Raw genomic sequence first — 22,898 nt, 5'->3', positions numbered from 1 at the left:
TGTGTGTGTGTGTGTGTGTGTGTGTGTGTGTGTGTGTGTGTGTGTGTGCGCTGGAAGAAGCCTTAGAAACAATTTTTTACAGATGAAATAAGACTCTCATCATAACTCTGGATGACTGCAATAGTCTGCTAGTTGGTTTCCTTAACATAGGATTCTCCCCACTTCAGTCTAACTTCCACTCAACTTGCCGAAGTGATCTTCCCAAAAGTCAGATATGACCATATCACCCTCTTATTCAATAAACTCCCTTGGTGCTCCCCATTACCACTAAGATCAAATATACAATCCTCTGTTTGGCTTTTAAAGTCCTTTATAACCTGGCCCCTTCCTACCTTTTCAGTCTTCTTCAGCTGCTTCAACAAACTCTACGATCCACCCACACTTGTTCACGCAACACCCCATCTCCAACCTTGTGACTTTCCCCTCATTGTTACCTATCTTCTTTGTGATCTCCCTCCATTTTCTCCTCCCCCATTCCCAGAAAGCTGTCTCTTCTCACCTCAGCTTCCTGGCCTTTCTTTGTATTCCCAGTACTTAGCACCATGATGGCATATAGTAAGCACTTAATAAATGCTTGTTGATTTAATTTGACTAGAGGATAGAAAGCACATTCATTTTAATCTTCCCTTGCTAGCCTTTGTTTGACTTGACTCCTACTGGGAACACGTCAGTCAGCGAGCCTGTGTTCTAACTCATCTTCAAAATTTTCTCCCCAATCCCAAGGCATTTCTTATAAGGAATTCCCTAAAGTATCTAGGACCTTAAAAATAAGTATTCAGTAAGAGTAGGGTGGAGTTGAGTTTGTAGATAGTCGTTCAGAGATCATGTCTTCTTTCTTCAATGGGACAAGCAGAAAAATGGGAGAAGGAACAAAGAAAATCTCCCAGAAAGGCTAGAACTGGATGGCATCTTAAATAACCTAATCCCCTTCCTTTAATAGATAAGGGAACTAAGCTCTGGAGGGATTAAGTAACTTGCTAAAATTAATTGAAGAAATGACACTGAAACTAAGTCTTCTGTCTCTCAGGTCAAATCTCATTCTATGACACCATGCAAGTGTCTCACTGAACTCTGGTCTGGTAACAACAACAACCACCACCACCAATAACAAGTAGGATTCATATAATGCTTTGAGGTTTGTAAATGTTTTATATATATATATATTATCTCCTTTGATCCATATAATAACCCCTTGGGATTAACTCCATGTTATCCTCTTATATTTCTCTGGTTGCCTTCATTTGGAATGAAAACAAGATAAATTAGTATCTATGTAAAAGAGATCTCTTCAGCTCAAACACCAAAAGCTAATTATAGGGGGAAAAAATCTTATCAAAACTAAAATTGATGGTCATCATCCATAAGTCACTAACTCTCTGGCAATCTATATCCACTCCACAAAAAGCATTCTGACCTTCTCTGGAAGATGCCTTAAAACCATAGTGTCATGTATACTGGTAAAAACCAAATGCTACTTTTAGCAATTTTGTTACTCTAGGAAGAGAAAAGATATTGTGTAGAAACATATTGCTTGTGTTTAGTCAATCAATCAGTGATTTTTCAGTATTTCCTACAGATCAGGAACTGTTCTAGGCCATGGGGGTATAAAGACAAAAATGATACTATCCCTACCCTCAAAAATCTTCTATTTTACTGATAGAGATAACATGCACAAACATAATTCCTGATTATACAAAAAGGATACAAAGATGTGTGTGTGTGTGTGTGTGTGTGTGTGTGTGTGTGTGGCTCTAGCAGTTGAGGCAATCAGGAAAGGTCTCATGTAAAAGCAATAGTTTAAGCTGATCTTTGAGGGAAACTAGGATATTCACAAAAGGCGAAAAATGAGAAAACATACTTAAAATTTACCTCTGCTTTCACGTTTTATGGGTCTTCCTCTTTTTCAGCTATGAAGAAAATTATTTCCACATAAATAATTTTTATAAATAAAAAGTTGGCAATAGGAACTTGCATTTTGCTAATGTGAATAGCTGAATGGATGACTAGAATATGTAAAGGATATCATCAGTTCACTAAATCTCTACCATAACTTTGTTTTGCTACATGAAACATAGAAGACATACATGCGTTGTAAATATTCTTCCTAGATAGCTGCAAATCTCACATCACAATAATTTTTGAATAATCAATATTGCAAATAACTAAAAGGGCAATGGAGAGAGGCATATGGTGGGCACAAGTAGGCAGGATCACATTCCTAGTGATGACATATGCTCAAGAAATGAGTATGAGGCTATGATTGAGGAAGCATAACCATGATAAATTAGGTGGACTCCTCAAGTGTTGGGAATCAGAGATGATGGATGGACAGCCTAGGTACTATACAGTGACTATGAAATGTAACAAGACCTAGAGGAAACCATGTTCAGGTGGATTCTATGTGGAGGTTCTATGGAAGAATGCAAATAAGAATTAAACAGGACAGGCATCATGGTCTATGATTCGTACCAATAAAGGGAGTACCCACATCTATAAGATCACTGACCAACTGAAGCACTGAAACGAATCTACTAGGTAGTTTCGATTATATGCACTGTGCACACAATCTATCAATTTCTTATATTGAAAGCCAACCCCAAAAGGCAGAGTAATGTCTCACTCTATACTTGGTTCCATTTTAAAAGATGGTTTTGTCCCACCATAATATGTTGGAGCAAAGAGATTTCTGATATCATATTTGGGCCATGTGCACCCAGGCTTGAAAATTACTTAAAATTTAGAAGAACAACAGATAGTTTTAGGGAAGACATTTGCAAGCAGTAAAGATATCTTTGTATGTGTTTTAGCTAAGTTCCTGTTGGCCCAGGAAGCCAGGATCTCCCCTAGAACATCTGGTAAAGCTACTTAGATAGACCACAGACTCAAGATCCTGAGTGTAGAGCTAAGTGAACTGAAGATATTTATCCAATAAACATTGACTGAGTATGTGCTGGATACAATGTACTCTGCCTAAGACTTGAGGGGCACAAAGTGCAACAAAATACAGGCTCTTCCCTCAAGGACTTACAGTCTATTCGGTAGAGATAAAAAGTATGCACAGAAAATTAATACAAATTAGATTACTTGATTTGTTCAAGAAAAAAAATGCTGAAAGGTTAGAAGAGGGAGAAATCATTTTGACTGAAGGGAATCAAATGAGATAGTCTGTGAAACACTCTGCATTTAAACAAAAAGCTATGTAGGCTTTATCTAAACTATTTAGTATGGGGACAAGAGAGCAAACCCTGAAAGTCAGTGCCAATTTACTGTCGACCTCTTTCCTTTTCACATTCATGAATGTTCAGTGTTGCCAGGACTATCTTTGGCCTATAAATAGAAATGTATGAATTGACACAATGTTGACCAGCTGGAGCACATTCAACATATTTTTCTACTTAAATGAGCTGTTTCAAGTGAGGCCACAATGGGTCATTTTTTAGAAGGTATCATTAGCAGGTAACATGGACATAAGGTTAAATGTAAGAAATTCGAAGTCTGAGGTCAGCTTTGGGTCAATGAAATGTGAAACGGCATCTCTGTCCAGCTAGGTCCGTTTCAATAACTGGATACAGGGTATTCTGCAATCTCTGCAACACTCCATTTCTATTAGACAAGGAGCAATAATAAAACAACTACCTCTCCAGGAGGTTTTCAAGGACACTCAAAAGGGTGTGATATTTCCCCCCAGTCTATACACAGGCAATTTAAGGGCCCTAGCCTGGTCACAGGCCAGTCTTCCTCAGAAAGATCCAAAGGTAACCTGTACAAAGAGGCAAGGGATAGAGGGCTAAGGTTTATAATGGAGTGTGTTCTCCCAGAACCAAGCTGTCCACAATTACCATCATGCTCATTATTTGGTAAGTTAATCACATTCTTGGCTTAAATGTTGAAGCGTAAAAAATTTAAGCCAATTCTATGTCTCTCTCAAGCTATGATAAATGAGGCCCTTTTGTTGAATTTTAAAACATTATTGCTGGTCAAATATGTTTTCATCAGCCATAATAGCAACAAGGCAGAATTAGAGTGGCCTTTTGTCTTAGTCTACCAGCAGCTATACAAGGTTTCAGTTATCCAGTGGTTGAACTACATGGATGTCTTGCTTCTCTTTTCTCCTTGAATAAACTTGAGTTGCCTTCATTTCTTCTGGCTGTCTTTCCCTCAAACACCATCATCTCTCAAAACATTGAATGTCTGTTTCAGAAAAAAGAAACCTTTAAGGTCAGTGAGGAATATAGTAATGCCAAAGTTCTGTGAGTGATCTAATACAGTTAACCTTTGGGACGCCTTACAAGTACAACATACATTATTACTGGATCCTCACCAGATGAAAAAAAAGGGGGGCATCCAATCTCTAGTCTCCCTACAGTGTGTCACATAGCAAGCAGTGTACTAGGCACTGTGAGTGACAGAGAAATGGAAAACATATTACTAGCCTATAGTAGTTTACAGCTTTGAACCAAAACAATATTAAAGTCCTGAATGTTTCTAAAGACCCTGCAATATCTCATGTGAATTGTAAATACATGAGTTAGAAACAAATTTTTTTTATCCATTGGAGGCAAACAGCATAGTACAGTGGAAAGAATTGAAAGTGTGGATGTGGAATCAGTATGGATTTGGAATTGGATTTGAATTCCAGCTCTATCACTTACTATTTGTGTGCTTGAGCAAATTGCTTAAACTCTGCAAGCCCCATTTTCCTCATCTGTAAAAGGAAGAAGTTAAACTAGATGACCTCTTATGTCCTTTCCAGCTCCAAATCCATGAATCTATTATAACATGATACATGGTACCTACTGGCATGGACTCCTTCATTATACTGGATACGTGAACTATCTGCTAATTCTCTGGGCTAGTTTTTTCCCACTAAGCTGATCTTACACAAGAAAGTCTGGGTTCCAACAACATGAAGTCACATTCAAACCTTTAAATGGCCCTGGGGTAAACTTTATTTTGTGAAAGATATACTTCTCTTATTCACCACTTTAGCTTTGACACCCCACTGATATGCTTTTATTTCCATAAAACTAGCCATTACAAATGATGATACTATTACATCTCAAACATAACCATTTGCTCAACAACAAAGCAAAAGCAATAACCATCAATATTCCACAGGTACTTGATAGAAAATAAATGCAAGAATAATCAACACATTATAGTCTGCGCATAAATTTGGGTCATCCTCTCTCAGTAGGTATGGGGGAGAATGGACACATACTTATATAACCTGACTGGGAGACATATAAGTGAGAAAAGCCCATGTTTTTGCAGGTAATTCACAAGTCTGGATCCTAGGCCATGATATCACCAATCCACTCAGGAATAAGTGTACCATACAAATCCCCTACTCTGATAATTGCTTGCCAACTGGTTCTTACCATTCTTCTGTTAGAAAAAGCCTTCTACTTTCAAAATGATGAAGCACTGACAAGTTTAACTTACTATCGCCCTTAAAATGTTGTTGAGAAAACATACTATTCTATAAACTAAATTCTCCTTTTAAGCCAGAGAACTTCAAAATTTATTAAGCTGGATCTCTCTGGACAAGGCAGAAAAGCCCAGACTCACTACGATTTTGCATCTTCTAATCATTATAGCAAATCAACCGCAAAACCTGTATTTCCTTTTTCTGCTTTTTCCTCTCACACCAGAGGGGGCAGCAAAGAGTCACAGGTACCTTTGAGAGTCTCATCCTCTTTCTCAAAACAAAAGATACTGAAAGACAACTTCAGCCTTCCAAAGAGTATTCAGCCTTTGTCCAGCCCCTTGGGATCTAGGAGTTAAAGCCTTCTTGTTAGCTGACTCTCCTGATATTAGTTTCTTCACAGAGCTCTAGCAGCGCTGTCTTTTATCATGCCCCTGCTGAGTCTTTTTCTTCTGCTTAGTTGTCCTCTCCTACTCATTCTTGACTCATCCTGCCAGGTTCTTCCACTTCAAATGGTTCAAATCAGTGTCTTCTAACATTTTATGACTCATCTTTTCCTTATAGGATAACAGTTCATTAAATTCTAGTTTCTGTAAGTTGCAAACCAACAGTCCTTATTTAATCATTTCATAGTATCTGAAAAGTTATTTGACTTATCATTTTGTAAATTTTAACCTGTTGCCTTAGCAACAAACCCCTAAGACACACCAAGCCTCCTGAAGCGGGGAAATTAAAGTATTCAACAAGCACGTTGCCTTGCCATAAGGAATTTTGTATATGGAATACAACGCTTTGTCCAAGAAATTCCTTAAACTCCATACCTCTATTCCTATCAATAGGAGACAGAATGGAATGGTGGGAAGGTTTGAGTTGGAGTCAAGTTTGACACTTTTACATTTTACCTTTTACATTTGCCAACTTTGTGATCATGGGTATGTCACTTAGTAGTCCATCTCAAGTGTAAAATGGGAACATCACCTACAATTCCTACCTCGTGGAGTTGTTGTGATGAACATTGAGCTGGAAGGGACCAGAGTAGTCAACTAAACCAACCCCTTTGTTTTACAGATGAGGAAACTGAAGCCCACAGAGGCTAAGTGATATCCTAGGAAGACTTTGGACTTGATCTGAACTGTCAGTCCACATTAGTCCTCTGGTTGCTTGGCATCTCTGCTCAGAAACGACAAACGATGGAGAACAGAAAACTATCTTCTGAATCCCTCAAGTACAGCAAGAAAAAACAGAAAGAGCTTGGCAATGTATAGGAGAACATTACGTGCTCCTTGGGAGGATCTCTGTGAAACAACTAAAGTTATTGAAGCATCCTAGAGGCTGATGACTTTTAACTATGATAGTTGAAAGGCAAAAAAGGCATTCATCTTCCTAAAGCAGGCTAAAATACTTAACCAGCACAGTACTTTGTCAGATAGAATTTTTCTCCCACCGTGGGCAAGGATACTCTTGCTTTCTTGTTTATATAGCCTAGCTGTGCTTTGCAAACATTACCTGATTCCTGAGAACCTGTGAATGGCTACTTGCCCTATGAGATAACATGAATAAAGCACTTTGTAAATTTAAAACACTATACAAATGCTAGCTAATTATTATCATTAATAATTTTTCATAGTGTAGGCATATGTTGAGCTTTGGGATCTAAAGTCTAAGGTTCATTGGCTCACGCACCATTAATAAACTATCATCAAACCATTAGACCACAAAGCAGCAACTCTGTTGGGTCCTGGTGCTGCTGCCAGTAGGGTCACTGGTAGGCTTACTTTATAAGCAGGGGAAAAGGAAAAAATGAACTGAAAGAGGAGAGAGGAAAGGAAGGAGGGTTAAAATAAAGAGAACAAAATAAAAAGAGAAAGAGATACCCATGGTGGACAGCAGCAGAATGTCACACAAACTGTGGCATAGTGGAAAGAGTGTCGGACTTGGAGTAAGGAGACACAGGCTCAAATCTTACTTCTGACCCTAGTTAGTTGTGTGATCATAAGCAAGTCACTTAACTTCTCAGGGTCTCAGTTTTATCATCTGTAAAAACTGGGATAACAAACACACTACTTACTTCACAGGATTGTTGTGAGGAAAGCAATCTGACAACCTCAAAAGCACTACATAAATATGTTATTATAGTTATATCAGTGCACTCAGAGATACTGATGTAGGAGTGGGGATCAAGGACTGGGTCCTTGGGTGTGGTCTTTTGCCTGAGACCAAGTTTTACAGAACAAATCCTTTTATTAAGGGGATTTGTTCTGTGAAGTTTGGATTCAGTCAAAGCGTCACACTTGACGATCTAGAGGGCCACATGCGGCCTCAAGGCCACAGGTTCTCTGCCCTTACAGACCATCTACATTTCCAAAACTAGACTAATATTTACAAGTGAAGGTCAAGAAGTAGACCACTGCTCACAGACCATCGCTATATCCTAGACTTGGGAAAGGCATGGTAGGAAACATACTTTTAAATTTTTCCCAAGTGTATTTGTGCTAAGACTTAAGCATTAAATTACCCAAATCAATGGCAAAGTTTAACCAAGTAAAAGCTTTGTAATAAATCTTTAACTGGACTTAGTCACTCAGGGTAGACTGGCTCTTGCCAAACAGGGAATCATGCATGAGTTCAAGTCAGCTTCTTGGACTGCAAGCTCATTAGCAAATGCAAATGTCTCCTACATTATTCCAAATATGGAGAAAATAAAAGAAGGGAGTTATGTTTCAGTTTTACTGCTTTCATCGCCTAACCAATTATGCAATCGCTATATGATACAAAGTCATCATAAAGGCTAATCACACCTTTTCTGATATTTCAATGAGACCTCACTTCAGACTATAGGAGTCATTTCAAACATTTACTTACTTGGATACCAAAGCTGACTTGTTAAATTAACATTGTTAATAAATACTAATAAATACTAGACCTAGAAGTCTAGTTTAACTCACTGAAAGTTTAAAGAAAATATAGGTCTTCTTATATAAGAAATACAGCCACTGAAATTAACATGATTTATTGGTTCAGTGTAAACCCCCACCCCCAAATGCCCAACAATTCAAACTATCAAAAGGTTGAATGGGTTGCTCCAGGAGGCAGTGATACTTTGGAGGTATTTAAACAAAGGCTGGATGAATGTTGCAAAATGTGTAGGGTGGTTACCTGTTTCAGGTATGAATAGCTCTGAGGTCCTTTCCAATTCTGAGAGTCTATGACTGTACTAAAGATACTTTTAAAACAATAACTGAGGGGCAGCTAGGTGGCGCAGTGGATACACATCAGCTTCAGACATGTAACACTCACTAGCTGTGTGACTCTGGGCAAGTCACTTAACCCCAACTGCCTCAGTAAAAAATAAAATAAAATAAAATAACTGAATTTTATATAGTCTTCTAAAGCAAGAAGAGACTACTTGATACAGTAGAAAATGCTAGACTTGGAATTGGGAAAATAGGGTTCATATCCCATGTCTGCAACTCATAAGCCTTATGATCATGGCCCAAGTCACTGTCTCTGAACCTTAGTTTTCTCAGTAAAATAGGGATCATAGGATCAAAATCTATGGTAAGGTATGAAATACTTTTCTTATAAAGGAAGCTCTAGAGTAGTGGTGTTGGGGAAGCATTATTACATAGTCACATGATGTTTAAAAAAGCATTAATAAACCATTAAAGAAATTAGACCACTAAGGATCAATTATCCATTAATCCATCCAAAACCTTCTTGAATCTACATGCTTTGTTTTAAAATAGACATGTGGATAAACAACTTATCTGATCTAAGAGCAGAAAAGTGAGCAGATCTGAATATGAAAGAGTCTAAAACTCAGAGAGAAATGACTTGCCCAAGATCACATTCCTAATTACTGGTATAGTAGAAACAGCATGAGTCCTAGTGTCAGAAATTCATCAGTATTGTACATCAGTTCTAAAGACAGCATGCTTGCACGGGTTCTGGATAATAGACAATGCTCTGGCCCTTTCCCACTCACCAAAGAAGTAAAGCTGGGCTATGTGTTTTCTCCAGTCTCCTACTTCTTGACTTTTACCTGATGCTTCTGCCACCCTACACTAGTTCATGCTTGGAAATTTCTCTCCTTATATTCATCAAACGGTTTCCTTCAAAACTTAATTCAAGGGGTAGTTAGGTGGCACAGTGGATAGAGCAAGGGCCCTGGGGTCAGGAGGACCTGAGTTCAAATCCGACCTCAGACACATATCACTCACTAGCTGTGTGACTCTGGGGAAGCCACTTAACCCCAATCGTCTCACATTAAAAAACAAACAAACAAACAAAAAACATAATTCAAATCCTACTTTTTGCAGTAGGCCTTTCCTAACTCCTCTTTCCCCTCCCACTCCGAAGCCTTTTTTATAAGATTACTTTACATTCACACTGTATATATCTCATATATACAGTTATTTATATGCTATTTCCTCCTTTAGAATGTGCCCTCCTTGAGGACAGGGACTTTGTTTAATTTTAAAGGCAAAAAACAAACAAACAAAAAAAAGCAACTTAGCCCTTAGTACAGTATTTGGAATTTGTAAGTACTTAAAAAAATACTTGTTTAGTGATGTTGACTCATTTGAAGGACAGCAATCTTAATCCTTTTTAAATAAACAGAAAATTGGACAACATTTGGAAATTTCATTGCTGTCTAAAGTATTCCAACTCTAGCCATTTTAAAGCAATGCCAAGTACAGTTCTCTGCACATAGTGGTCATTAAATAATTGTCTGCTAGAATTTTTAAAAAAACCACAATAACATTTCTGAAAGTCCTTATAATGAAAGAGGTGCAGTTATTGATTTTCTATTGCAAGAGAAAGCAGCCTATGGTGACTGACATCTTTATCCAATATGTCACCTCAATTTGAAAACAGAATAACTTGCAAGTTGCAACATTTAATAAACCTCTTTCCACTTTAAAGCCTATGCCAGAACAAACTGGCTTTTAAAGGCCATAACTTAATCCAGATTGTAGCATTATAGAGTCAAACTTTCTAACACAATCTGGAATTTCTTAGCACAACCAGACATTAATCTAAAAAGACTGACCCTTCCCTGAGGGAAAAAAAAGACTTGGTAACAATTAGTTTCTTTACATCGGTGTCTGAGTAATCTCTGCATTGCAGGAAAACTGATTCCCCACAATTGAAAGTCTATTTATTCTGAAACTCACAAAAACATTATAGAATCACAGAAGAAGGGAAAGCACCTTTTATATATATACAGAGAAGGGGATCCTTTCAGGGTAATTTTGGTCTGGGGCTCAGAATAGAAATTTATGCACTATTTCCAAAGGAAAACCATGTGGAGGACTAAGGCAAGTGGAATTTCAGGTAAGTAACCAGGTAAATTTTGGTTTTGTTTTTATTCTGGAGAAGCAGTCACATTTTTATTATCTAAAGTGATTGTGATTTCTTAGCAGAAAAATACACATCCTGCCAAGGCTGCCTCCTAAACAGCTGCCTTTGAGCTGGGAAGAAATCCCTCTAGGTGTGAATGTCTTCTCTGCAGACCTAAGGAAAGCATATTTTCCTACTGACACAGCAGCCCTCCAGCTGGCATAACACAAATAACTGCCTGATGGTCTTAGACAGCTAAAGACTGAGTAGGAGGAGTACAGCCCCACAGGGTTCATCATTCTCCTATGAGGGCAGTATGATAAGGTACAGAAAAACACTAGATAACATCAGAAGTCCTGGATTCTAATACTGGCTCCAGCATTGGGTAGTTGTGATCTTGGGCAATATCATAGAAATTCAGGCTTGGAAGGGCCTCAGTGGTTCATCTGGCCCAACCCATATCCCCCAAAGAATTCTGCTTACCACACACCTGAAAAAGGGCCATGAAGCGTTTTTTGAAGAGCTCCAAAGAAAAAAGATCCACCTCTCCCAAGGCAGTTCCATTCCTAATTGTTGGAAAATTTTTCTTTACCTCAAGTTTAAATCTGTCTCAGTAATTTCCACACAGTGTATGTAGGTCTACCATCTGGGGAAAAGTAATGGGTCTCAGTCTCCTAACATAGAATAAGGTCTTTTTCAGCTTCAAAATTCTAAGATTTCTGACTCTGTGGTATTGGATGAGTACTTTTTTACTCAGGAATGATGAAGGCTGAGAGGGGCAACAGCCAAAATTTATAAAATTAGGAATAATACAATGATTTGTTTAGTTACATCCTGAAATTCTAGAATGAAAGGGCATTCTCTAGCAAACTGAGTGGAAATTCTGCTTCATGTAGTAGGTAATAAGTTTACAGAACTTAATACCTTCAAGAAGAGGTAAAAACAGTAAACAAATGGATCAAGGAAAGGCTTCTGACAAATTTATGAATGGCAGAACCATAGGTATCTCCTAAGAGAAGAAGCTGGTTTATAATTTGCCTTTAAGGTTGATGTCAGAGAGGAAAACCAAATCCTTCCATGACATGTTGCCTAAGGCCCTGATAGACAGCAAAATTCTGGGTTAGATGTACAACAGGTATTTCTCCACATAACAAATTTTATGATCTTGCAGATAATAAAAAGCCTTGTCCTATCAAATACCCCTCATATCTATGAGTCTTCTGGGTAGAATCTTCCAAAGTAAATAGGACTAGGTCAAGGATACAGAATAAAAAGGAGTCCAAATTGTCTTAAAAAATAAGTTTTTACTGATGTCTTTTGTATTTTACATCAGTTATCCTCAGAATTCCTCCCCCTCCCCAAGAGTCATCCCATATAACAAATAGTACTTTAAAGAGGGAAAAAAGTCATCACAGCTGATTGATATCTTGAAAAAGTCTGAAATTTTATGCAATGTATACTTTGAGGACTTTGTGTCCTCTAATATCTTTTCATTAGAGTCATGCTAGATTTTTATAATTTTGTTATATTCATTCTTGATTTTTGTGTACAGTTGTTCTTTCCATTTACGTTGTAGTTATTACATATATTGCTTTATTAGCTCAGCTTACTTCACTCTGTATTAGTTTGTGTCGATCCTTTCTTTCCTTCTCTGGATTCATCACAGTAATAAGTCCATTACATTCATGTCGCTCAATTCAGTCATTCCCCAAATAATGGAAAATGTACTTTGTAGGAACCCAAATTTTCACTTCCCCAATAGCAGTTCAGGTAGAAGGCAACCTTAAAGTTTTAAAGATAAATTAGTTGCAGTAGATCCAAAGAATCAGGAATCTTGGCTTTGTGTCATCAGATCAATCTTTTAATTAATCAGCTGCATGAAGAAGCTGAACCACTTCATTTCTCCCCCCCCCCCCCCCAACACCAAAGTATTTCCAGGATCTGTGTGTATCTGAGTCCGTGGCCTTACTAGAATGGCTAAATCAGAGTTAATGGAAATTGTGCCTGTTGCAGACATTTCAGTATAGGATAAGGGTGAAGAATGCACTCAGCATTACAGAATTTCAAACCTCCTAGTTCAGCTCATAGCTGAAAAAGAATTCCCTCAACTAGATAAACGATCAATTTAGCCTTTTCTTGAATACCTTCAACAAAGGGAAACACTATCTCTAGAGGTCATCCATTCCATTTTTTAATAGCTCTAATTATTAGGAAATTTTTGTTTGCTTCAAAACTCAAAGGGATCTCTGATGTCATCAGTGTGCATACTGCCTCCAACGACAAAGACCTCAACTGATCCATGCAATTCTTGTCCTCCCAAGTTTGCCCTAAGGGGTTCACCCAACATGCAGGAAGTTTTCTTCATCTTCTCTTGACATCATGAGGCTACTGCTGGAGCACATGGGCTTTCCAAGCCTTCTTCCATGCTCTTACCGTATGACTAGGCCATCTTCTTTTTTAGATCACATTTCTCTAATGATATCTTTCATTTCTCCTTAGTTCTTTGTTTGTTATGTATTGCAGTTTGCTCACACCCATGTGCCTCTCCATCGCCCTCTGACTGACACTCATCTTTAATTCTTCAGACAGTAATTTTTCACAACTCATAGATATGTAACCACATTGACAGAATATTTGTATGTTATAGTCCTTTGTTCCAGGGTGAAGTTGGGGGGTCATTAAATAAACTTTTTTTAAAGGTCAATCCAGTTCATTTTCCTTCTGTTTAATTTTTGGGCCAAATTGCTGTCCTTTCGCAATACCTATGCAAGATAGATAGGCATGTATACCCACATATGTGTATATGTATAAACAGATATTTACACTCTGATACATATCATACACAAACCCAACACCTCTCCCCCATCTATATACATTGTTCATCTAACTGCATGCATGCCCATAGTCTGGGCCAGGAATCAACAAACTATAGCACATAAGCCAAGACCAGTCTGCTGCCTGTTTTTGTACAGAAGGCAAGGTTAAAAAAAGGGTTTTTTTTTCCATTTAAAATAAAGCTTTATTGTATTTAAAAATGTAAAAATCATTCTTAACTCATGGCCCATATAAAAACAGCCAGTGGGTATATTTGACCCTCAGGTCACAATTTACCAACCTCTGGTTGGGCCAATAGAAGCTCTTTATCTACCTGGTTTTTCCTGTGTGGATGGTTAGCCCAAACTCTTTTAATTATGGATCTTGTAAGAAGACTCTACAATGTTCCTCATATCAAGCCTACATTTGCCTCCTTAGCTTCCATTATGCCTAGTTCTGCCCTCCGAGGCCAGACAGAACTGGTGTAATCCCTCTTCCACATGACAACCCTTAATAAAACTGAAGATATCTATCATGTCTCCTATGTCTTCTCTTCTCTGCCACCACAAAGGACTGAAACTTTCAGAAGGTGAGCTGAGTTAGATAACAAGCTTGTGGACATTCCCTGTAGGTTAACTTTGAATCCTGTATTGACCTTGGCTTTAACTCTGTTACTGCTACCCCTACATACCCACTCCATCTCAAATTCTCTTGGATTTCAGAAATCTAGAAGAACCCGTTTTCCTGACTAGATTGGTCTTTATTTTAACTTGCTTAGGTCTTGATTTAGACTCCATTCCTACTTTCCCAAGGAAGAGATAATTTTCTCCCCACATAACCCTCAGCCTAGCCTCAGCATTGCCTTACCCACTAGCATGTGTAGTTTCCATGATGGATAAAAATGAGAATAAACCGGGAAGCAGGCTGCATGGGGTGAGGAGGCTAACAATGGCATCAAGGAGCTCCAGAAACAATGCTATTGCACATTACAACTGGATCAGGTCTCTGAGGACCTGGCTATAAGAAAAATTAGAGTTTCACACCCTATACTCTCTCATCCTGACCATGAGAAGCAAAATCTTGGCTTAGCAATAGCTGAAATCAATAATCTTGCCCATAGTCTTCTCAACTCTTTCACCAATAAGGTGAAGGACTTTGTAAGTTTCTTGATCCAGTATGAGTTGTTCATGGACCTCAAACTTTGGGGATCTCCATGATCTAGGCCAAGGTGGACTTTGTTCCCACATGGCAGGGCAAGCCTCAAACTCACAAAAAAAGGCAACAAGAGGTAGTGGATAAAGAGAGGGACATAAAGTCAGGAATGCTTAGGTTCAAATCCCACCTCAGCTACTTACTAGCTAGCTGTGTGATGTTGAGCAAGTCACTTAACCTCTCTAGTTTTCAGTTCCCTCATGAGGAGAATAAGGGGGTTGAATTTGAATACCTGAAGACTTTCCAGGCTCTCTTCTATCTCTAAATCAATGAAAAAAGAACTCCATTGGAAAATGTGAAGGGTTCCTCCAGAAGACTTCTGACACCTCCCTACCTTAAGAACTAAAATTTCTAACAAGCAGATCTGCTCCTTCTAGCAAAATGAAGGTACTTTGGTAAAATATGCAAACTCCCTTTGACCCTAATCCAGAAATTGGCACAGAATACTGATATCCCAGCGGATCAATTTTTGAAGGCTTGAGCATTTCTTTGGACAACAGACTCATAGCTTGAAAGTTGGAAGGGACTTTAAAGGTCATCAAGTATAACCCTTTCATTTACAAATGAGAAACCTGAAGCCCAAAGAAATTAAGTGATTAACCCAAAGCCACACCATAGTAGTTAATGGAAGAGCCAATATTTGAAACTGGGTCCTTTGACTCTAGATCTATCCCTTTTCCTACTCTACCAATGCCTATCTGTGATTAATTAGCTTGGATGGACATTGCTTTCAAGCTTATCTGGCAGTGCACATTTACCTGACTTTGTTTTTGAGAGCCTGTCACCTGACTAGAGAGAATAGCACAATTCAGAGATTTTTGAGTCCAATACACTCCCATTGCTGAGCCATCAAAATCCACCCAAGCAAGGAACCATAATACCTATAGAATGGGCTGCCTACATTCTTCCAATATCTAGAATGACAACCCCTCACATCTTGTTCTGTGGATGAACAATTTCTGACTTTTGAGATCAAAGTATAAGGCCTCTTAACTCACAGTAGTGATTAAGTCCTAAATTGTTAAGTTCAAGCAATGGTGGACTTAGAGGCCTTTGGAAACTTTGTATCTGAAGAAACTATAGTGGACTTGCTCTGGCAGACAAAATATGTGCCCCAGCAATCCCAGGTCACCCCAATGTAAATCAAAGCAATAAATAGGGGCCCACTTCAATCCAGACCAGTGATTCGTGAGACTAAATAAGCTCTTATAGATTTGTATGAAGAAACAATAAAAAGTATTAAGTTTGATTATAAGCAATGGCCCTTGTTCCTAGTAATGCTGGGGATCAATTGACTAGCACTAAATAAACCTGATACTGAGAAGGACATGAGAAAACCACGTTCTACTTCCATTTTTGCCAGAGCAAAGAAGAGAATAGACATGTCACACCACAGTTTTAGGCAAGATGCTGAGTCAAAGCTCCCACCCCAATTTTAAGACTGTTAAAGTATGTTCAGCATGAGTACATTCATGACTTCATCAGAATGAGTGAGTTAAAAGGAGTGCAGGAGACCCAGACTATGACCACATTAACACATTGGCATAGGGTGGGGACAGAGAATTACACATGGCCACCATAAAAGACCAAAGGTTACAGGAAGGAAGTTGAGTTTGCCAATCAGTTCAGTGACACTCCTAATAGAATGCTTCCTTATCCTACTATATTGGATTCCTTGACTTGAGCTCTCTTGTCCTTGCCATAATGGTATCTGCTGTCACTGGATTTTGGTACCCTGGAGAAAATCAGGTTTCCAGACCTTTGGTTTATGCTAATTTAAATTCTAATTTGGACTCTGTCCATCTTTCCCCAAAAGGTATTTGTGGCTTATTAACCCTATTCTCAGGGCAGCTAGGTGGCTCTGTGGTTAGAATGTTGAGCCTAGAGTTAGGAAGACATGAATTCCAATCCGGCCTCAGATATTTACTAGCTGTGTGACTCTGGGCAAGTCACCTAACTGTTTGCCTCAGTTTTCTCATCTCTAAAATGAGCTGGAGAAGGAAATGGCAAACTGCTCTAGCATCTCTGCCAAGAAAACCCCAAATGGGATCCCGAAGAGTTGGACATGACTGAACAACAACAACAAACCCTATCCCCATCCTGATGGCCTTAAGTGAAATTTCAATTTACCATACACATATGCCTGTTCTTTTTCTTTTTCCCCTGGGTATACATGCCAACCAACTCTCTGTGGGTAATTAGTAAGATTTGCAACTTGCTACAGAAATATCATCTCATTTTATCTTCAAAAAAAAATCCTAAGATATGCTATTATTATATTCACTTTACAGAGGGGGAAATTGAAGCAGACAGAAGTTAAGTGACCTGTCCAGGGTCACACAACTAGTAGTGTCTGAGGCTGGATTTGAATTCAAGTCTTCCTGAGCTAAGGTCCAGCACTCTATCCACTGTGCTACCTGGCTGCCATGTTATGGAATTCTCCTATTTTATTCCATTCAACTAAAAAAAAAAACACCAATATGTTTAAAGTTCACTACTTTGGAGCTTCAAAGATGCATAAGATATGGTTACTGCCATCCTTGAAGAAGTCATAGTCTTACTGAGGAGACAAGACATAAACAGAAGAAAGAGTTAAGCAATGTAAGTCTGTAGAAATGACTTTGGCAGTGAATATTAAGACGAATGCTCAGACATATGACTATCATTAACCTTGCCAACAATTTTTGGAACGAGGAAAGCATAAGAGTAAAACAATATTATCTTGTAAGCCTAATATTAATAGTGTGATATCAACAACTCACTTTTATATACCATGTGAAGGTTAACAAGCAATTTCCTCACAACAGCTGTGAGATAAATACCAAAACTTTTCTTCATCAAATAGAAAAAGGAATTAATTGAAAGTCTTTGCATCCCCTAGAGAGAGCTACCTGATGATTTTCCTACTTCAGAAACTAGAATGAAGATCTTTAAATACAACAATTTAAATTTCTTCTCAGCAGAGAATTTTCCCTGACACTTGTAGGAGTTCCTATTGCAGACTGAACAACAATTATGCTACAGCTATCAATAGTGGAGGTGGAGGATGAGGGGAGGATTATTCCCTGAAGTCACAAAGATAGACTTGGATGTGAGTATATGTGGGTGTTCAACATGTCAATCAACTAAGCAACTAAGCTCACACTGAATCAACCACTAGTCAGACATACTTATAATGGGGAAAGCATGGTAGACCAGCAGCCTACAACTGTCAAAGGAGCCTAAAAATAAACTGAATGGCATAAGAAATGACAATTTCAGCACAATGTCTTCCAGTTCCAGAGTGCTCCACAGCAAAGTTATTGGTATCTATGTCTCTAACATAAATGGGAATCCAATCACTCATCAAATTACCTGTAAAGTGCTTGGAGAACTGAAGGAAATTAAACTTTAGGGGATTGTGTTCATTACTGAAACAAGCTGACCAACACGTCACTACACATTCTAAGCAACAGAGAGAAGGAAGAGGAAAAAAAAAAGTAATGATAACATAACTTTATACTCCCATAGTGCTTTATACTTTAGACAGCACCTTCTTGACTCTTAACTAAAAGTATTCTTATTTTAATCTATTCCCATTAAGCACAATCATCAATTATGAAGAAAAGGTAATGGTCTGGAGCTATGAAATAACCAATTAATTGAAAGCAAATACCTTTTACTCCTGATTCAATTGAGGTTATATTATACTGGACCAATAACAGGTTTCTGTAATTGTGGAGTGTTAACTTATTTATTCTGCCCCCTGATTTTTATGAATACATCCAACAGTCTAAATTGTTCAAGTTTATATACAAGAGAGGCCTAATGCATGGCACCCATATAATACATACATACATATATACACATATGTAACATATGTATGTTACATCTTTATTCAGTTAACCTCAAGGGCAAATAAGGTTTTTTTCCTACTGTATTCATTAATTAATTCCTATTTCAGCAAAACACTTGCTCCCTGCATTCCTTCTCCCAATCTGTCCTCTTCTCCTCTCTTTCTTCCTCCCTGCTTCCCCCCTTACCCTATCCCAGTCATGAGACTCTATTCCATATAAGGTAATTCTTGGAAACTGACAAGAGAATGTAAAATAAAACAGGATCTTGGGAGAGAAGGACATTTTTCTTTTTGTTTCTCCTCTTCTTTTTAAAAATAGAATCCAATAAAAAAAAAAAGGAGAAAAAGGACATTAGATAACTAATGATTTATTGAACTCACTGAACACTATCAAAGTTGAATGAAAATGTTTCACACTAAATTAAGCCACTGGTCCCAATAGGAAAACTTTGTCCAATCTAAAAACAACCATTATTTTAAATAGAAATTAAAATTTGTTCAGAATGATTTTAAAAATCCCCCCCTAACTATTCATTTGGCACATCTTTCTTTATGCTTTGAGTTTCATAAATGTGCTGAAAATACTGTGCTCCTCTTTATTTTGAACTCACTATATGTATTTGTTTGAATATTATGTATTTATCTACAAAAGAAAAAAAACCTCATATACATATATACACATACACAGGCAGCTAGGTGGCACAATGGATGTAGCGCAGGGCCTGAAATCAGGAAGACTTACCTTCCTGAGCTCAAATCTGGTTTCAGACACTTACTAGCTGTGTGACCCTGGGTAAGTTACTTAACCCTGTTTGCCTCAGTTTCCTCATCTGTAAAATGAGCTGAAGAAGGACACGCTAAACTATTCCAGTATCTTTGCCAAGAAAACCCCAAAAGGGTCATGAAGAGTGAGACATGACTGAAATGACTCAACAATAACAATACTTGCACAAGGCCAAGGCTGTTTGAGTAGCAGGTTCATTTGCAAAAACACCTCCCCCTTCCCACCACGATATCCTAACACGTATCACATAAATCACACACTGACAGAAAAGACTTAAATTTAGCACTTAAAGGGATTTAGTTGATTGTCTGCTTGAAACACAGGAGGGTCTAAGTTTTGAATGTGTCTGTGCCTGTGTTTTTGTGTTTAAATTTTATGGACTCAGCATCCAGGCAATATATCTTTGGACTGCACAGATAGGCAAGCTCTGGAACTTGTAACAAGATCTTTATGATACTTAAGTCAAGTGATCCTTGTCAGAAACTCAATGCAGTTTATCTCCTAAAGCAGTCAACTACCAATTCCCACATAATAAACATAAACTTAAAAAGTATTTAAAAATACTTTTTCTCTTTTGGAGACTAAAGAATTCTTCCAATGGGTTTTGGTCGATTTACCTTAAAGGAACATATTCAGAAAAAAAAAGCAGTTTTAGGCTACAGGGCTGGGGAACTCAAAGCTGCAGGTTCCCCAACCCTGGGCTACCCAGTAGCCTAGGGTGGTGATGGGGGTGATAATCTGTCCTTTTTTCTCCTTGGAAGGTGGAGACGGGAGAGAAGGAAGGATAAGAGAGGTAGAAGCCTAAGATGGAAGTTCTGCCTATTGGGCTAGGGCTGTGATCTGCTTAGGTACAAGCTGGTTAACACAGGCCTCTGTTACTCAATGGTACTTAACATTCCTCTCCAATATATTTTCAACCTTCTTTGTAGAATGAACACTTGGAGAAAATAATTACAGTTTATGAGTTAATTCCTAAGGGTCAAACAAATTGTTTTGAATAACTCTCCTCTTAATTCTCAAACTACTTACCACCCTCTACTTTGCCTTGTAATTATTTGTGTAGATGTCTTATTTCCCCTTTGAAACCATAAGCTCTTTCAAATTAGCTATCCCCATTTTAATCATATTTATAATCTCCCCAGTATACAGTATCATGTTGTATACACACACTCACCAAAGGTTCCAGGAACAAGATGCCCTTATATCCTCACCCTTTTCTCAATTCCTCATGGGGGAAAATAGTTTACAAATGTTGCTTGGGTTAAACCATTTTTATTTTTAACAAGTAACAAAATATTTCCTTTGATCTAATAGGAGAATTGGAAATCACTTTATATCTATTAATCAAAACCACAGAAAATTCCTTTGTCACCAAAGCAGCTTATCACATAATTTTAAACTGAGGCTTATAGGGCTGAAATGATTTACTTGAGGCTTTGCAAAGGATTGGAAAGAATCAGAGAAGAGAGAATAGTCAGGTTCCATTTTACTTTCTAATTCCACATGTGATAACCTCATGAAGGAGTAGAGGCAAGACCCTCTTATAAGCTCCTTTTTGTAAATTAAGTATACAGGGCTATACCACCTGCAAGGGACCAAGTCACCCTTGCAAACTTTACCTAAGAAAAGGAGGAGACAGTAAACCCATTCTTTTCACTTAGATGAAACTGATTTAGTTTGAATGTCCAAGGTTCAAGAAATGGACTTTTTATGAGCAACAAATAAAAACTTTCCAGCTTAGTGAAAAATGAATAGGTTGAGTATAACTTTCCAAACTTTTCCAAGTTTGCATATTGGTTGCTATGGCAATAGTGCCTGCTTTCTCTGTGGCTGTTTCCAGCATTCTTATACCTAAACCTCAAAAGTCCAAAACTGTGGTGCTTCTCTAAGGAGGACTTTAGTAATTCTCTCATCTTCATGCTCTAATCAATCTGATGTCTATCTCATCTTTAATTTGTTCCTCTGAAAATAAATATTTTTCACAGGAGGGATTTTATCACACAAAAAGTCTTCAACAAGTTACGCATTTTACAACTAGGAAGGCAGATAGAACAATTTCGGTCATTACCAAAATACAGTTTCTCAAAAGTAAATTAACTACTAGTCTCTTAACTGCTAATGAGACTTGTATCAACATCCCTTCAATAACAAAAACATAAGCCAACTTTGTGGAAAATTATATGTATTCATGGAGAACAAGGCTAGACAGAACTATAAGAATACTTACTGCTGGAGCTTGAGACCTCTTGATGGCTGGAAGACATTGGCTGAGCACAGAGTTGACAAAGACAGTCCCTTCCATTGAAGGTAACTCGGTCGCCAGGTGGAAACGGGCGTCTGGAAACAGAAAGACATTGTAGTCAGGGTTATTCCAGTGATCCAAGTCTTTTCTCTTACTCTTTCAGTTTGCTGCACTCTGAGGCAAAATAATATCTTAGAGGAACACCAGCCAAAATGATTGAAATGCGGTCTTAATCAAGCCAGCCAAGTGGAACAAATCCAATTCCTAAAGGCATCTCATTTAGGAGAGAAAGGGGGTTACAGAAGCTGCTTTCATTTCAAAAAAGGCCCATCTAAATAGTAAAACAGAGAAAATCTTACTTCAACTTCATATCTTGAATGATGTCTCAATGTGTCTCTGAACAGCATGTGACAGGAAAATTTCAGCTGACAGGTCTTTCAAGAATAAGGGATTTTGAATACCATGAATTCTTGCTAAATACTTAAGGCCTCTCCCCAAGAGAGATGCTAGAAATGAAGGCATTAACTACTTTAGGTAACTGGGACATCATTAGAAAACTAGAGATCAGAAAACTCCTTCATTGAAGCAGGAGCTATTTCTGATGTCAGAGAACATTAAAGAAAAAGTCTCATGGTGCCTGGGATGTCATTTGCTTAAAAATAGGGATCACAGGAGCACAAGGAATCAGACTCACTATTAATAGATGATATTTATTCAATAAATTAGCTTTGGCTTCTTTCAGAAAGACAAATGTTGAAGCCTATCATTGAAATTTCATTTTTACCAATATTCAAAAGCTACAATTCATTTTGCAAACTCTCAATCTCATGCCAGTTGTCTGATGTATTTCTCTTTGCCTCCTGCTGCCTCTCTCCTTACCCCTAATTCAGTGGCAGTCTACATACTATTTTTTATAGCTATTAAACAAATATTCCACATATATTTTCTCTGCCAGATTATTTATTTCTAGGTTGCACTTGGCCAATTCACCAACAGAATTCATTATCGTGAATTTCTAAAGGCAATATTATTCTCTGTGTGATATTTCCATTTAGCAAACAGTTCTAAAACCTTCAAGACAAACATATCAGCACAAGTCTTAGTACAAGCTACAATTAAACCAAAGAACTGCCTGAAGTTTATTAAGATAAGTATTTACTTTTATAAATGTTCTTTTTCTTCCAGTTGCTTCTGGTTTCAACCCCTGTCCAAACACTATTGTTATTGATAATTAACTGTA

At 37.9% G+C, this 22,898-nt stretch overlaps 1 protein-coding gene across 4 annotated transcripts in view; it reads right to left on the bottom strand.

The window, feature by feature from the left end:
* The window catches only part of ABLIM1 (actin binding LIM protein 1), a 273,956-nt gene that overhangs the window by 119,944 nt on the left and 131,114 nt on the right, over positions 1 to 22,898 (bottom strand). For all 4 annotated transcript variants that reach the window (XM_027851947.1, XM_027851948.1, XM_027851945.1 and 1 more), the window contains exon 4: positions 21,644 to 21,753. In XM_027851947.1, coding sequence (XP_027707748.1) covers positions 21,644 to 21,753 — 110 coding nt within the window. The remainder of the gene's footprint in view (positions 1 to 21,643; positions 21,754 to 22,898) is intronic.

Source organism: Vombatus ursinus, unplaced genomic scaffold (genome assembly GCF_900497805.2).
Source record: "Vombatus ursinus unplaced genomic scaffold, bare-nosed wombat genome assembly UNPS02009205.1, whole genome shotgun sequence".
In the NCBI taxonomy this organism is placed as follows: Eukaryota; Metazoa; Chordata; class Mammalia; order Diprotodontia; family Vombatidae; genus Vombatus; species Vombatus ursinus.
Note: the sequence above shows the minus strand (reverse complement) of the source record. Positions and strands in the feature narration are given on the sequence as shown.